The sequence below is a fragment of the Macrotis lagotis genome, chromosome 1, assembly GCF_037893015.1.
Source record: "Macrotis lagotis isolate mMagLag1 chromosome 1, bilby.v1.9.chrom.fasta, whole genome shotgun sequence".
Classification (NCBI taxonomy): domain Eukaryota; kingdom Metazoa; phylum Chordata; class Mammalia; order Peramelemorphia; family Peramelidae; genus Macrotis; species Macrotis lagotis.
The window spans coordinates 307,638,392-307,655,851 of record NC_133658.1 but is presented as its reverse complement, the minus strand read 5'-3'; the positions used below and the strand labels follow the sequence as shown (position 1 = coordinate 307,655,851).

General features: G+C 40.3%; 1 protein-coding gene across 11 annotated transcripts in view; it reads left to right on the top strand.

Annotated features, from left to right (window-relative positions):
• The window catches only part of ADCY7 (adenylate cyclase 7), a 134,469-nt gene that overhangs the window by 53,487 nt on the left and 63,522 nt on the right, over positions 1-17,460 (top strand). For 9 of the 11 annotated variants that reach the window (XM_074211362.1, XM_074211360.1, XM_074211359.1 and 6 more), the window contains 4 exons: positions 8,271-8,802; positions 11,699-11,902; positions 13,807-13,971; positions 17,203-17,352. In XM_074211362.1, coding sequence (XP_074067463.1) covers positions 8,632-8,802; positions 11,699-11,902; positions 13,807-13,971; positions 17,203-17,352 — 690 coding nt within the window. In that variant the 5' untranslated portion in view covers positions 8,271-8,631. Of the gene's footprint in view, positions 1-2,653; positions 2,728-8,270; positions 8,803-11,698; positions 11,903-13,806; positions 13,972-17,202; positions 17,353-17,460 lie in introns of all 11 variants that reach the window. The other 2 variants (XM_074211358.1, XM_074211366.1) reach the window with 2 other exon arrangements.

Genomic DNA, 17,460 nt, shown 5'->3' with positions numbered 1-17,460 from the left:
GCGGGTGTTGCAATCTGCTTGAATATAGTATGCTCATAGAGGAAGCAGGTAGAAAGAGTGCAGAAGATTTAAGTCAAAAGACCTGGGTACTACTCTTGGTTCTAGCAGTATCCTTTTTATTATTTTATTTTATTTTTCCAACTACCTGAAAAGATAGTTTTCAAAATTTATCCATTTGCGAGTTTATGAATTCCACATTTTTACCTTTCTGTTTCCTCCCCATTCCCCATAGTGGCAAATAATCTGGTAAAAGTTGTATATGTACAATTGTGTTTAACATATTTCCAAATTAGTCATGTTGTATTGCTAACCATCTTTGAAACCCTGGATAAGTCATATTTTCCCTGGACCTCAGAAGATGAGAGGGAGTAGAAGAACTGATCTCTAAGCTCCCTCCCAACTCTGACAGTCTATGATTCTGTGATCATTTAATTTTCCGTTTGCCAAAATGGGACTGCTAACCCTTGCACTGCTTGCTTCACAAGAATAGTTGTGATTGTCCAATGTGGGCAATGATGTGAATACTCCCTGAAAAGTTAAAAATGTTGTACAGATGAAGTTCATGGGCTCTAAACTTTTGAGGGACACTGATTAACTAGTGAGTAGGACCAAAATAGTGAGGTTTCATTGAAGGAACTTAGGGTATGGTAGTACAGAGAAAGGAAGACCTTGGGGATGGGTGGAAAAAGACTTTGATGATTGTTCTCAAATACCAGAGGTGCTATCATGCAAAAGGAAGGATTGAACTTATCTGATGACTGTGGAGGATAGATCTAAGAGCATTGGTATGTATGTGGGATGGGGGAGATTACAGGGTTTTTTTTTTTCTTTTAGGTTTTTGCAAGGCAAGTGGGGTTAAGTGGCTTGCCCAAGGCCATACACTAGGTAATTATTAAGTATCTAAGACCGGATTTGAACCCAGGTGCTCCTGACTCCAGGGCCGGTGCTTTATCCACTACGCCACCTAGCTGCCCCGAGATTAGAGTTTCAACCAGAACTTTCTAATGACCAGAGCTATGATACAGACTTCCTCCTCTGGTAGTGAGTTCCTGTCACTGGAAAAGTTTAGGCTGAGGCCAGATGATATTAGGGGAATTCTTTCACGGGGTGGGAGCCTGGTCCAGATAACCTCTAAAACCTCTTTAGATCTAATATAGTCTTTACAAGTATTTTCATGATTGTTTCTGGGCAGTGCACAACTGTTAGCCAGGTACACTCAGAGGGTAGTTAAATGCCCCTTCTCAGCAATAAAAATGTTTTCTACATTCTGATCTGACTTTGCTGCCAACTCTCTGAGGGTAGGGGTGTGGTGGGGACTATTCCTGGGAGATGAGCCAAGGGCAGCCATGGAGATGATAATTGAAGACTGAAGAAGCTGTGTTCATGTTATCAAATCTTAATCAAATCTTTCACTTCACCACCCCCTTCGCTACAGGCAGTGCCATAGACTAGGAGGAGGGAGGGGGACTTGGGCTTCTATTGAGCTGCCTTTCTCTTATGGTCCTTCCCAGACTTCATTCTGAGAGTACCTGTCATTTGGGGGAAATAGTGTCACTCATCTCTTAGTGCAGTTTTTCTCTCCTTTCCCTGGTTGCCATGGAAGCCCTTTTCATTAATCCTGAATGATGAGTGTTTGACCAGGGACTGAACTGCCAGTCCCAGCCTCACTTGCAAACACACTTTGAATATTATGCCTCTGAATCTGTGTTTTTTTTTCCCTATTTAGAATTTTATTTTAAGAGAGAGGGGAAGTGGGGCAAGAAGGGAAAGAGGAAGAAAGAGAATATTTTTTTTCCCCTTGAGAGTATTAATGGCAAATCTTAAAATTTATTTAAATATTTAATATTTAAATATGAGTTACCATTATCATTGTTATCTGAAATGACCACTTGCTGTAAAATGAATAATCTTCTTATAATGTACATAGCTGTTACTCAGTACTTCTAAATTATGAACTCCTTTCTCCCCCACTCTAAACAATAAAAAGTATTTATTAATCACTTACAATATGCTAGTATTGATAGTCAAGAGAGAAAAGGCAAAAAACACTTGTGAGATAAGACTTTGTATTTGTTACCCAGGATAAATTGCTTAATTTTTCCTGAACCTCAGTTTTCTCTTCTGTAAAATGATGGAATTGGATCTGATGATCTCTAAGCTAACTTCCATTTAGCCATTCAATGGGTGAGTTCTGGGAAGATGGTCTTTTTTGTGACGGGGGCTCTCCTATACTCCCTGTTAACTCTGAAATTCTGGGATTCCAACTGTGCATGCAAAGTGAATGAACCACAGAGCTGAGGCTGAGAAACATCTTTTCGATGACGACCGACATTCTTGAGATGCTTAGCCAGTTAGCCCAGGTCTTCAGACAGCTCTGCTTTATGCTTTGCTGAGTTAGATTTTGAGCAGATGTTTATGGAGAGTTATTTTTTCCAGCTATTATTTTCTTCTTGTTATCAACTCTTTAGGTGATTATTCTGAACATGTATACATCTGAATAAAGTGACTAAATACAAATTTAGTCAGTGTGGACAAGAGGGTGGGTGTTGTGTGACTTTGGGCAAGTCATTTAACTTTGCTGAGCCACAGTTTCCCCATCTATTAATTAAGGATAATAAATTTCCTTTTTCTTTTTTCTTTTCTATTTTTTTAGGCTTGATTTTATTTTCCTTGAGAGTATTGGTGGCAGGAAGTCAAGAGAGAGGAAAGGGAAAAAACAATTGTGAGGTAGGACTTTGCATGTGTGACCTGGGTTAAATTACTTAGCTTTTTTGGTAAGTGTCAGGGCCAGTGTATTATCCACTGTACCGCCTAGCTGCCCCTTGAATGAACACTCAGAAAAGCTCTTTACAAACTTTAAAGTACTACCATCATTAATATTTGAAATGATTCTATGGTGACAAAATGAATAATCTTCTTATATTGTATATTACAGAGAACTCCTAAATTTTTAACTCCTTCACCCTGCCCCAGCAATAAACAAATATTTGTAAGTCACCTACAATATGCTAGACACTACTAGACTTTGGGGATACAAAAACAAAAATGAATTGTCCTAGCCCTCAGGGAACTTATAGGAACTGCTATAGGAAATCTCCATGTGCATATGGAAGGATCTACAGAATAAATAATAGTTAACATTTATGTGATCCTTGGAAATTTGCAAAGCACTTTATGTATATTAACTTATTTTAGCTGGTAGGTAGGTACTATTATCCCTATTTTACAGAAGAGGAAACTGAGGCAGACAGAGGTTAAGTGACTTGCCCACATTTATCTAGCTAGTAATACCTGAGACAGGATTTGAACTCATTTTTCTCACTCCAGGTTTGGGAGGGCACTGGCAGATGGGGAGATCAGAAAAGACTTCATTCAGAACATGTGTTCTTAATGGTTTTTATGTCATGGACCTCTTTGGCAATCTGGTAAAACCTTAAGGACTTTCTCAGAATGTTTTTAAATGATAAAATAAAACACCTAGAATTACAAAGGAAATATTAAATAGTTATCAAATTTTTAAAGTTTGTAGATCCTAGCTTAATAGCTCCTGATGTAGATAATATTTGAGCTGAATTATAAAGGAAACAAGGGAGTTTAAAAGGTGAAGACAGGCATGGGAAAAAGTCAATGTAAAGTTACAGTATTGAATATGAAGAACAGGAAGAAGGCTATTGCCTCTGAACTTGAGTGTCTGATGGAGAGGAATGAATACTGTGAGAATAGAAGGATAGGTGATGGGAAGGGCTTTAGAGGTAGATAAGTTTATATTTAGTCCTAAAAGCAATAGGGAGCACTGATGTTTATATTGGAAAGTGATCTGCTTTTCAGAAAATATACTTGAGTATGGATTAGAGAGGACAAATATTTGAGGCAGGGAGACCTCAAAGAGAGAAGCTTATCATAGTTGAAAGAGAAGTCCCAAGTAGCAGCTAGATGACACAAAGAAGAGCCTGGAGTCTGGAAGATTCATCTTCTGGAGTTCATATGTGACATCAGACACTTACTAACTGGGAGACCCTGGGCAAGTCACTTAACTCTGGTTGCCTTAGTTTCCTCATTTGTCAAATGAGCTGGAGTAAGAAATGGCAAATTGCCAAGAAAACCCCAAATGGACTCACAGAGAGTTGAACACAATTGAAAAAAAGACTGAACTGATGACACACAAGGAAGTTAAATGACTTGCTCGAGATCACATAGGTAGTGAATTGTAAAAAAGCAAGATTTGAATTAATTTCCTCCAATATTGAGCCTGTTCTCTTTTCAATGTACGAGGAGGTCATGGGTAGGGCATTCAGAAGTTATGAGAATATGAAACAGAGTACCGGTTAGGTAAGAAGATAGAAAGGTACAGATGAAAAAGATATTCTGGAGATAGAAATGATGAGACTTTGGAGATAAATGAATATATAAGATGAGAGATGAGAAGCTGAAGATGACATGAAGTTTTGATTCTGAGTGATTAGACAGAATCTGAGCAATACTTGAGAGAAATGGAGAAGTTCATATGAGGCAAAGGGAATGATTCCTATCCCTTTAATAAGAGGGCAGGAAATATGGAAGAGAGAAAGATGGGGGGCTAGGCAGTCCTCCAGGGCAGATGCTGCTTCTTGCAATTCCTAGGTCTGAGGACAACTGTGTAGTAAAGATAACCTAAACTGAATGGAAAGTGGCCTCTTCATTTAGATTCGCCTCTATGGCAGCTTCTTGGATTATAGATGTCTAAGTCTTAGAATGACTACGATCTTAGAGGAACAGCATTAAAGCACTGAAGCTGATTAAAAAAGATGCTGTATGGGGAGTTTCCCCAAATGAATCAATTAGCCAAGTCAATATTAATCCTTTGAATTACTCTCTGCCCAGTCTATCTCTGGGCTAGAGTCAATGAAAAGAACACTGTCTCTGGAGTTAGAGGATTTGATTTCAAATCTAGCCTTTCTGAAGAGACTGCCTCTATGACCTCATTAAGTTAATGAAGGTGGTGGATCTACACTTCCTTCCAGGCCTTGATCTATGATGGTATATGTTCCATAAACACTGAGACCCCTGCCATCAAGGATCTTGCAGTTGAATTGGAGAGAAAAAGATGCATAGATGTGGCAGAATAAAAATGAAAAGAGAAAAACAGGGAATTAGAACAGCAAGTGGCTAGTTGTCAGAACTGATTGAATAATACTGACTCCATCTTGTGACTCAGTTCTGGGGCCAATTCAATTCCTTTTCTAATCAGTTATGGCTCCAACCCAATTTCTGTCATGTGAGCAAACTTTCTTCAATTATGGAAATTGAGAGAAAACCTTCTTGTATTGTTTGAACCTAGCCTTGCTGTTTGGAGACCCTTAAGTAAGGACCTAGGATATCCTGACAAGAAACCCAGTCAGATCCAAAGAGTTTTCTCATTTGTACACCTCAAGCAACCCATATGTCTTATCTGAAAATTGGCCTCATACTGATCCATCAGCTATTGTATCCATGTTTCTTTGAGCGCTCTCAGACACTTGGGGAAGTGGGACATTCCTTTTCTGATTTCAGGGAATTGCACCTGTTCACCTCCCTCTCCCAATTTGGAAAGTCCCTAATCTTTCACCCTACTAGATATCATATTATCCTAATATATTGTTTGCCTTTAATTAATTGGTCTTATTTGATTTTTTTTATATTCACAAATGTTTAATTGCTGAATCAAGTTTTGGGGGTGACCACGGATGCACTAATAGCACATCTCCATACAACTGAATCCTCCAAGTGCATTAAGTTTTAAATATGGCTACAGATGTAGTACTAATGGTACATCCCTAAACTGGACTCTCCAAGTGAATATACCACTGCTATTCACATACTAAGAACATGTCTGTAATCTTTCAATTCAACAGATCTTCAAAACAGGTACTTAGCAAGTCAGGAGATCCTATCTCCAGCTGAACTTCTGCAGTGATGGGATGACCTTTACTCAGTCCTTAGACAATACATTGAAATGCCTTTCAACAAGTTAAAGGCAGTATTTAATGAAATCATTGTAATTAAGTTACTTATGCACAAAGTTAGGGAACTTAAGATGGATTCAATGAGACTGGCCTTTGGACAGGCTGGGGCATAACTCCCCCCCCCCCAGAACAATTCCCCCACCTCCAAAACCCCATAACAGGTAAAAGTCATATGAAATTATTAAGTAGGCTTTCCCCATAGTTTGGTGAAAGAAGCCAGATTTAATTAAAACTTTTCTAAGATGTGGGGCACATAGCCCTTGCTTTAAAAAAAAAAAGTTGCCTAAATCTTTTAAAATAAACATTCAAGTGTGACAGCTTGGTTGTGACTGGGCTTATGACCAAAACAGAGAGAAGGGATCATTTTTTATCTAAACCTAAGCCTACCTAATCTACATAATTTCTCTATTAGAATAGCCATTCATGATCGAAATGCTCAGGTCGATGAAACCAATTTAAATAGGGTCGTTATGGTCCATGTGAAAAAAAGGAAAGTCTCATCGGCTGCTTTTTAAACTAAATAAGGCGGTGGACAAACGTTACTCGTTGGTGGCCTTCTTCAGGTAGGCTATCTGGTCCGCCCCCCCCCTTTTTTTTTTTTTAGGTTTTTGCAAGGCAAATGGGGTTAAGTGGCTTGCCCAAGGCCACACAGCTAAGTAATTATTAAGTGTCTGAGGCCGGATTTGAACTCAGGTCATCCTGACTCCAGGGCCTGTGCTCTATCCACTGCAGCACCTAGCCGCCCCTCCCCCTTCTTCTTGATGCCTGCGAAGATCATCTTCCTCCCGGGGATGAACTTCTTGGGGTTCTCCAGGTACTCCATCAAGGTGTCCTCTCCCTAGGTGATGCCTTTGTTCTTGTTGGCATCTGTGTAGGAGAAGCCCGCGGCCTGACCCATCTTGCGGTCGAAGAGCCTGTGCAGGTTGGGGCCAGTTTTGTGCTTGCTGCCCTTCTCCACAGTGTGACACTAGGAACACTTCTGCGTGAAGATCTTCTTGCCCTTCTCCACGTCTCCCATGGTGGCCTAGTCCCCGGCTCGGCCCGCTGTGCACGGCGCTGCCTCTCTATTTGATTGTTTTATTGTATAAAAGTATATCTTCTGTATTCAGTAGGTCCAGGCCTAAGCTGAGGTCCTGTCATACTTTGTTGAACAATTGACATTCATTGCTTAATAAATTGATATATATATATATATATATGTATATATATATATATATATACATATATATATATATATATATTTTTTTTTAGGTTTTTTTGTAAGGCAAGTGGGGTTAAGTGGCTTGCCTAAGGCTACACAGCTAGGTCATTATGAAGTGTCTGAGGTCGGATTTGAGCTCAGGTCCTCCTGACTCCAGGGCCAGTGCTCAACATTGCGCCACCTAGCCACCCCTCCACTGCGCCACCTAGCCGCCCCTAAATTGATATTCTTGGAAGGTTAAACCTTTGTTTCCTGAATCACTTCACTTTCACCTGCCACATAGATTTAAAACATAGGCATAGAACAATTTATTATTATTAGATACTAAACTGCGAGTATGAACTGAGAAGTGCTAAGGAAATTTGGAAAAGAATTCCACTTCAGGGGCAGCTAGGTAGCACAGTAGATAGAGCACTGGCCCTGGAGCCAGGAGGACTTGAGTTCAAATCCGACCTCAGACATTTAATAATTACCTAGCTGTGAGTTCAGTTTAGATATTGTAGTGAGACCTAGGAGTGTCATCCCCATGGACATTCGGTCATTTTCTAGATGATGAAGTGTGACCTTGGGAGGACAGAACAGTAGCTTTTGCTGTGGTCAGAAGAAACAGTGCCCTAGGAGTTAGAAGACTGGTTTTAGTCCTGCCTCTGCCATTAGCTTAATTTGTGACTTTGGATAAGTCACTTCTCTTTCATAGACTACAAACTCCTTATTTCTCCAAGGAGGCTGGACTTCATAGTTAAGGTCCTCTACCTCATGGGCTACAAGCTGCCCACAGAACTATCTGGGAACCAGATTAAAATGAATTGTTTAACAAGATAAATAAAAATACAATACAACATAGATAATTTTTTAAATGAATATGTGGCCTGGGGAGTTTCTAGTTGAGTTTGAATTTCCCACAGTCTACATCTCTGAATATACCTACATGTAATATATGGTTTGTGGATACCCAAGAACAATGACTTCACTACTAAGGATGTCCAAACTTGTGTCTGATCTCAGAATTAAGAAGGGGTATGGGAAGACTCAGCCTCCCCCCTTCTCCCAGCTTAATTAAAACTCTTTTTTGTCTTGTATCTTTATAGTTGTTAAAATCTACAAAGAAAATCTGCAGCATCGGGATCCTGCTGGGGAGATGGTTAGAAGTACCTAAGACCAGTTAAAGATGTGCCAGTCTACAGCAAGGAGTGAGGTCTATGTTGGTACATAGAACTGTTGGAGAGCTGGATGTCTCCCCAGGCTTTCCCTCCAGGCTCAAATAAACATCAAACTTAAGACACCTCCCTATTCCCCCAACACACTTGCCCTTGGTCTCCAAGAACTGCTGCAGGCAAGTTGTGGTGCAAGTGGAGACTGTCAGATGTACCTATGGTACAAGACCTCCTCTTTTCTTCCTCAAACTTACCTTTTGGACAGTGAAAGAAGCAGACACCTGACTGAGAAAGGATGCCTACCAAAGGAAAATATTTCCTTAATGATGATGAGGAGTGGAAAAGCAAAGATTCCCGCTATGAACAATTTCATCACATGAGCCAACACTACTCTCTCCTGCTCATCTTCCTCTCTATTGCCATCATTTTCTCACTCATACTCATCATCCTTGCCTTCTTATGTGAGGTGAGTGGACTGGCTATGGTGGTTGGAGAGAGAGTCTAGGTTAGGAATTGGGAGTCCTCTGTTCCACTTCTGGATCTACCAGCAAACTATGTGACCATGGGCTGGTCACTTTCTGTTGGTTAGCCTCAGTTTCCTCCCTGTGAATTGAGGAAGCAAAGGAGGTAGAAGGCAAAAAGCTTTTATTAAGCTTCTACTGTGTACCCTGGGAGATAGGTGCAAGTATTATCTTCATTTTACAGTTAGCTAATTGATATAGACAAAAATTCAGTGACTGGATTACATAATTAGTGTCAAAATCTGGATTTGAACTGAGGCCTTCCTTACTCCAGGCCCAGTGCTTGCTTGTCTACTGCATTAAATCATGTAAGGGATATAGGGTTGGGTTTGGAGCCAGAGGAGAGATTAGAGTTCAAATACTAGTTCTGCTACTTATGTCCATGTAACCCTGGGTAAATCACTTAACTTCATTGACTTCAGTTTCCTCACCTATAAAATGATGAGATGGTTGTTTTAGATGATCTCCAAGGTTTCTTCCATCTCTGAATCTATATGTATGATAAGATTCCTGCCCTGATTATTTTATAGAATTTTTGTTTAGACAAATGAGTTAATAGATGAGGGAGCTCTGAAAAATTCAAAAATATTGTAAGACTTGGAAGTGATGACAGAAGGGCCCTGGTTTGGTGGGAGTCTCCTTTGAATGTGTTTTTTTTTGTGTTTGCTCTTAATCTTGTCTAAGAAGAAAGCAACAGCCTGGGAATCAGGACAATTAGGTTTTGGTCCTCACTGTGACACTTGCTTTTTGATTTATTTTTTTAGGTTTTTGCAAGGCAAATGGGGTTAAGTGGCTTGCCCAAGGCCACACAGCTAGGTAATTATTAAGTGTCTGAAGCTGGATTTGAACTCAGGTACTCCTGACTCCAGGGCAGGTGCTCTAGCCACTGCCCCACCTAGCCACCCCTTGCTTTTTTGATTTTTGAGAAATTTTGAGAAATCTTCCCACTTTACAATGGGAAAAGCTTTGTATCCAGAGTAAGAGGAACGGGTAGAACTGGGTTCAAATCCCAACCTTACTTCTTACTTCTCTGGGCAAATAACTAAAGTTAGTTGGACCTCAGTTTCCTTTTCTGTAAAATTTTGGGGGGAAGTTGACTGGTTGACCTCTGAAGTACCTTATATTCTAAATCTTATGTTATGAATTATAAACGCGTGAATTTATGGATTATGAATGTTAGGAATTTCTATCTCCCTTTCCAGTCTTTTCCACATGAATACATTATTTGCTACTTTTCATTCTTAGAGGGAAGCTCATGAGGTTGGGTGCTATTTCTAATAGATCTTGTCCAACATGAAGCATTCTAGTTGGGACTGAGGGTAACTTTAGTGAAAACTGCAATAATAAATAATAATACTTCATTGGCTGTTTCATTGATGCACACACATCTAAAAAGTGTAGCAGATTGCAACCCATATGTCCATATCTTCTTTGGTTGTACATTAATAATAATAGCTCATATAAAGCAGTTATCTCAATTGATCTTCACAATGATCCCTATGACTTCAGCAGTTCATCTAATATTATCTCCATTTGATGGACAAGGAAACTGAGACCTTGAGGAGTTGAATGACTTGCCCAAGGTCATGTATGTAAGAAGAGACAGGGCTGGAAGTAGTACCTGAAGGGACACTAGGGGATGTCCTACAAAGAGATAACAGTGTTTTAGAAGAAAGACCTTCAGCAAAAGGGAAGTAGTGCTGGCAATTATTACAGAAGAAAGTATAAACCTTGCTTGGGCAGCCTAGATTCTAGTTCCTATTAATTTCTTTGTAGCCACTATTTGACAGATGATGTAGATTAAGACAGCTTCTTTTTGAGAGCTGCCCAAGCTGAAAATCATCCCTTTCATTTGGTACAAATCAATCATTAGATCATAAGAAAGCTCCTTCCCCACCTCTGAGGCAGAGAAAACTGAGGTGGCTGTCTGGGCCTCACTAAGGAGCCCTGCACATTACTCCAGGGATTCCCAGGGACTTGTTGGTTGCTGCTCTCTCTGATGGACCAGTTCTGGAAATCACATTGACTTCCATTCTAGGCAGGTTTTGGATTTTGTCAGAGAAAAATCCCCAATGTTAATAAGACATGAGGAATTTAGAAGAGTAGTCCACAGTATTTTGCACAGTGGTCCTGTGAGCTTAGTCATATGAGGATTTCTTTTATCCATAATAATTTTAATTTCTTTATCTGTAAAATAGAAGTAATGAAATATTACCTACTTCATGGGGTGATTGCAAGTAATGATTTATAAATTTTAAAGTAGTACCCCAATGGGAAAGGTTCTTAAAGAAGAGGAAATGAGTCTCTGAAAGGGAAGTGACTTGTCCATTATCAGACAATGAATAGCTCTGCTAGGATTTAAACTTTGCTCCTTCTAATACATTGCACTGTCTCTCCAAACTGAGTAAAGGTGATAAAATGAAGTTGGGGTGTGAAGAAGCATCTTCCCATATGAGTTGGGCTTTCTCATTCTACTAATCTTCCATAATATTGTAACGACCAAGGTCTCTAGTCCATTTAGTTAAAAGTGGAGTATTCATACTTATTCCCTAAGAGGAATGACTTTAAGCCATTATTCCTACAGGTTTTAGAGATAAAAAGGGAAACTGAGACTGAGAAATGAAGTATCATCTTCACCATCTTCTTCTTCTTGAATGTTTAGAAACTATCTATTCCCCTGAAGCAACTGATTATTTCATTGTATTAAGGAATTAGGAAAATCATCAATAGAGTTAATCATCTGGGATAACACCAGAGGGCTTCATGAAGGAGGTAGACTTAGAGAGAAGATAATCATGAGATATGAATTCTTACTGTAATTTGTGTTTGGCTGGCTCCTAGAACATCTCCAGACACCAAGCCTTCCTGGCGACTGCTTTCACGACTCTTATCCTGTTTACCATCATTTATGCGCTGGTGTACATCGAATGCCTCTTTCAGAAATGGCTCAAATTCTTTGCTGTGGTCATCTGGATCTGCTTCTTGTCCCTGGGTTTTGCCTTAATCTTCGATGTCAGGAGTGAGGAAACCTATATGTGGGAACAGGTAACCTTGGGACCCAAGGTCCCTCATCACCACTGATGGAGAGCTGCAGTCTAGTGCTTAAGACTGACTCTTGAGCTCTGTCACTAATTCTCTTGTGTAAACCACTTTCCTTTTGTGCACCCAACCAGATGAAAGACTCCTTTGCCAACTTATACTGAATCAATTTGTTCCTTGAGAAAAAAGGGAAACCAGAGACCTATTAAAAAAATTCTCCCTTCGCATTTATATGTACAGCTAGAGGGGAGCAGTAAGAGGGAGAATATGCAATGATTAGGTAGCTTTTGTTTTAAGTGGAGGGATTAATTTACTTTCTCCTTCAAGTTGGTTCAGGCTAATATTGTATTAATATGGGACCCTCTCCTTATGGCACTAGTTGAGACTGGTTGCAGGAAGGTCCTTAGCCTGGGGGTGGATTTGAGGGGATAACTGCTCAGGATTCACATTTGTTTGCCAAGACCAAGAAGGTACTTTATAGGTTATTTGATATATATATCCCTCATTTTGCAGATGAGAAAACAGAGGCTGGGATGGAGTGATTTGTCCTTGGTCACACAAGTAATAAGTGGTAGAGACAGGATTGAAACCCAGGATCTTGAAAGTCAAATCCTACAATGTAAACCATCTCATGCAAACCAGAACCCAGAGAGTGTGACAATTGCCTTGTGTCCTGTCCTTGAGCCTGCTGAACAAGCTTCCTTTGAGGGTTTATTATCCTTTCCCAGGATGGAAGCTGCTCTGTTGTGGAGAAGGCTTTTTTTTAAACCACTCTCAGTTAAAGCCCAGGGTGTCAGTGTTTCAGTTCTACTGTTTCCTGGCATTTAGGTTTATTAAGAGTTTAAACTTCCCTTTGGATGCATCTTGGCAGACTCAAATCTTGGCCTCCAACTGCATTTTAATGTGTGGGAAATGATGAATAAACTTGGCTTTCTCCTGAGCAAAAAAAAAAAACAAAAAACAACCCAACAAATTTAGATTTTTTCTTTTTGGTTCTATGTTTTGGTTGCAGCTCATTTGCTAAAGGAAGTATATAACAATGAAGACATCTTGGGGTCTGAGTGACCACATTTGGAATCTGGTTGGGCAACTGGATGATTTTTACTTGTCTGCTCCAGAACACAAGGGTCATTCCCAAATCAACTGTCTCTTTTACTCCCAAGGGATAGCTATAAGTTGGGTAATATCTCAAATTCAGTTAATAATTTTACCCTCTTGTCCTCAAGAGTTCCCTTTAGGGGTGGTTAGGTGGCATAGTGGATAAAGCACCGGCCTTGGAGTCAGGAGTACCTGGGTTCAAATCTGGTCTCAGACACTCAATGATTACCTAGCTGTGTGGCCTTGGGTAAGCCACTTAACCCCATTTGCCTTGCAAAAAAAAAACCTTAAAAAAAAAAGAGTTCCCTTTATCACCCAAGCTTTTTCCTAGAATGATGAATGAAGTGTCAAATTGGCTTGATTTCAGGGCCAGAGGCTTGGTATCATTTTTTTGTCTTTTTATCTTCTCTCTGCAATGATGGTAATGGGCAATTCCATAACAGCGAGGAGGAGGGGAATGCTTGCCTATAATTGACATCAAAGGTAGCTAGATGCAAAGAAGTCAGAAGACTGGAATGTAAATCCTGACTGTGACTCTTATTACCTATGTGACCTCGGACAAGTCACTTAAACTCTGTAGGACTTAGTGTCATTCTCTATAAATATAAAGAATTGGTCTAGGTGTTCTTTGAAGTCCCTTCTAATCATAAATTCCATAATAAACATGCTGGAGAATGGCTCTTGGATATAATGATCATGATTTATTTCAAATCCCAGGTGTCTGTGGTCTTACTTGCCCTAGGGAGACCTACTCCCTATTTCCCATTTCCAGTTTTGAGGCTGCTTGTGTTCAATATGTCTTCTTTCTCCAGGTACCCTTCTTTCTATTCATCATCTTCACTGTCTATACCATGCTTCCTTTTGAGATGAAGGAGGCCATTGTGGTGAATGTCTTGTCCACACTATCTCATCTGCTAGCCCTAGGTATCCAGGCTAATGTGTTCACATCACCATTTCGCTTGCCAGTGGTTCTCCAGGTAAGAAGCAGCTATATGTACAGCACTTAGAGTGAGCAGAGCTCTCTGCTAGGTGATAGGGGAAATGAAAGTATGAAGAAACTTCAGTTTTTGGCCTCGAGAAGCTTATAGTCCAGAAGACCCCAACACAAAGGCCAGCAGGCTTCAGTGAACCAGATCTATGGGAAACCAGTCCTAAAGAAACTGCTAAATAGAAAGGATTGTAACTTTGGCCCAGTCATAGTTCTCAAAGTCATTTTCAGATTTTCACTTATTGCTTGGAGCAGTAGTGGTCTGATCTTAGTCTTTGAATATTATGTAGAGGTCTGACTTCCAGTCTTTATTAATTGTTTATTATTTCCAGAAACTATACTAAAAGCTGGGAATATTAAAACAAGAAAACAGTTTCAAGGAATTTACATTCAAATGGGGGAAGAAAATATATAAGGAGGAGCAAAAAAGCAAGGTGCAAGATATGGAGAAAGGTTACTCATGTGGGGAGGAGGCAGCCAGAGTGGAGCAGAGAGGAGAGTAAACTGGATATTAAGGAAGCAACATGGCAGAAGTTTCCTAGGATACAGTAGTTCCCAGCAGGGATTCAATAATGATTAAGTTGGTCTTAGAGTAGAGTTGCCTTCAGGAGTGGTAGGCAGAGAGAGAACCTCAACTAGGGGAGTCATTTATCTGGGATCCCTAGAGGAAAGAATCTAGCCTAGCTTCTCCCTCTGGTCAGAATTCATCAATATGACTTGTGCTTGTATATCTTTGGGGTCTGAAAAGGACATGGGTAGTGCTTACATGTAGGGACTAAGACATTGTTCTCTTATTTCCTAGCCTGGGAAAGTCATCAGAATGGCTAAGACTACCAAGAAGGGGCAAGGGGATTTTAAAAATATTAGATATGGCTTCATGGCTTAGTTGGGCATGGCTTCTCCCAGGAGTTTGAGCCACAGACTTCCTGCCAGCTTTCAATACATTTGTTACCGACATACCTATCCCTTTCTCAGGGTCCTCACCACAAGTGGTTTTGAGAAGGCAACCATTATATGGAGGAGGTCTTGTTTTTTCCTGGATGTATTGTGAGATCCTTTGTAGGGATCTAATTTCCTCCCCCCCCCCCATCTCTTTGGTAGGGGGAAGTCCTGACTTGGAAAGATTACAGGGAAGTCCTTTATCCCAAGATTTACCCCTCCCCTGCCCCCAATTCCAATAGTAGTGAGGATAGGATGAAGGGGATGCGCATGTTTTTTGTTCCTTGGTATGTGTCATGTCCGATTTTGCTCATTTTTATAACTGATGCTAATATTTCGAAAGGACTTTTTTAATTATCATCTCATTGTATCTTCATGCTATAAGGTAAATAGGGTTATGTATCATTCATTATACAATTCCTGCTGTATACACAAAGTCTTGGGTTAGGGCCTGGACTGGTAAAGATGAATCCCCATAATTCTTTGTGACCTAGTGAAGTGACTTTCCCCAAAGGTTGCCAGTAAGCTAGTATTAACATGGGGACCCCAATCTCTGTTCTTTCATTCCTAAGTATATGACCTTTTCATGTCCTTGTGTGCCTCTTGCTTCTTTCTGAAGTGTGTGTGTGTGTGTGTGTGTGTGTGTGTGTGTGTGTGTGTGTGTGTGTGTATGTGCATGTACATGGGCAAATAAGTAGATCTTGTAGGTGACTGACTTTGCTCTCTCAACCCTTAAAAAAATGCAACTGAGACATCTCTCCTATGCTGCTTTTTATTAATTTATTATTTATTTGAAGAAACTCAAAGCCAAGAGAAATGTTTTTTTCTTCCTGAAGCTTGGATTGAAAGCTAACTCTGCCTAGGGAGGTGGGGTGTAGACTGGATCAGAGTCCCCCTCAAGGCCTTGTTTTATGACCCTTCAGTCTTCAGTATGCTCTACACATTCCATGGACATTATGTTTATCTCTGGGTTTCCATTGCAGGACATGATCCCTACATAAAAGGTTGCATCTTCCTTGTCCCTGGCATGGAGTCCTGTCCTTCTTTTCCTGACCAGGACTTAGACATTTTGGCATTGGTGGAGAAATTAAATTGGACAGGGTGCAGGGGAAAGAATAGCAGTCTAAGAGATGAGAGACTGGTTCTGTCAATAATTATCTGCATGATTTCAAGGGAATCATTTCCTTTCTTTGGACCTTAGTCTCCATCAGATGAGGGACTGTATTCTTTTTTTTTTAAGGAATTTATTTATTTTGAGTTTTACAATTTTTCCCCTAATCTTACTCCCTCCACCCATCCTCAACAGAAAGCAATTTGCCAGTCTTTACATATACATTGATCCAAATTGAACATGATGAGAGAGAAATCATATCCTTAAGGAAGAAACATAGAGTTAAGAGATAGCAAGATCAGACAATAAGATATCAGTTTTTTTTTCTAAATTAAAGTTAGTAGTCCTTGGTCTTTGTTCAAACTCTACAATTCTTTCTCTGGATAGAGATGGTATTCTCCATTGCAGACAGCCCCAAATTGTCCCTGATTGTTGCACTGATAGAATGAGCAAGTCCATCAAGGTTGATCATTGCCCCCATGTTGCTGTTAGGGTGTACAGTGTTTTTCTGGTTCTGCTCATCTAGCTCAGCATCAGTTCATGCAAATCTCTCCAGGCTTCTCTGAATTCCTATCCCTCCTAGTTTCTAATAGAACAATAGTGTTCCATGACATACATATACCACAGTTTGCTAAGCCATTCCTCAGTTGAAGGACATTTACTTGATTTCCAATTCTTTGGAGGGACTGTATTCTTGTCCTTAATCCATTTTTTGCAAGGCAAATGTGGTTAAGTGGCTTGCCCAAGACCATACAACTAGGTAATTATTAAGTGTCTGAGGTCGGATTTGAACTCAGGTACTCCTGACTGCAGGGCTGGTGCTCTGTACACTGCACCACCTAGCCCCCCCCCCCCCCCCCCCCGTAGGGACTGTATTCTCAAGTCTCTTCCTGAACAAGGGAAATGTCCAATGAGTGTGGGGGATGGCTTCCATCCACACGTATTCAGAAAGGACCACTGGAAAAGAGGGCCAGAACTTGTACTGGGATTTAAAATTGTGAGGGGAGGGTAACAATTTACATTTTAGACAGGTTGGGATGACCCTCCCCATCCTAGGTGTCTCAAGGGTTCAGGTCACTGTTATATCTCTCTGTCAGTGAGGTAGTTTCAGGTTCCGGGTTACAGCTATTAAGTTCTCTGTCTTTCTCCCTGGGCTTCCCATTCTGGTAGCTGCTGGCAAATATCACCATCTTCCTTTGTGGGAACTTGATGGGTGCCTTTCACAAGTCCCAAATGCAGGATGCGTCCAAGGACCTCTACATCTACACCCTTAAGTACATCCAGATCCGAAGGAAACTGAAGATCAAGAAGCGTCAGCAGGTAAGCCTTTCTGGAATCAGATACCCAACTTGAGATGACATCCAGATAGTATTCTTCCTTGAGACTCTCTACTTCTCTTCCTTTATTTTGACTCTCCTGCAGCTCCTC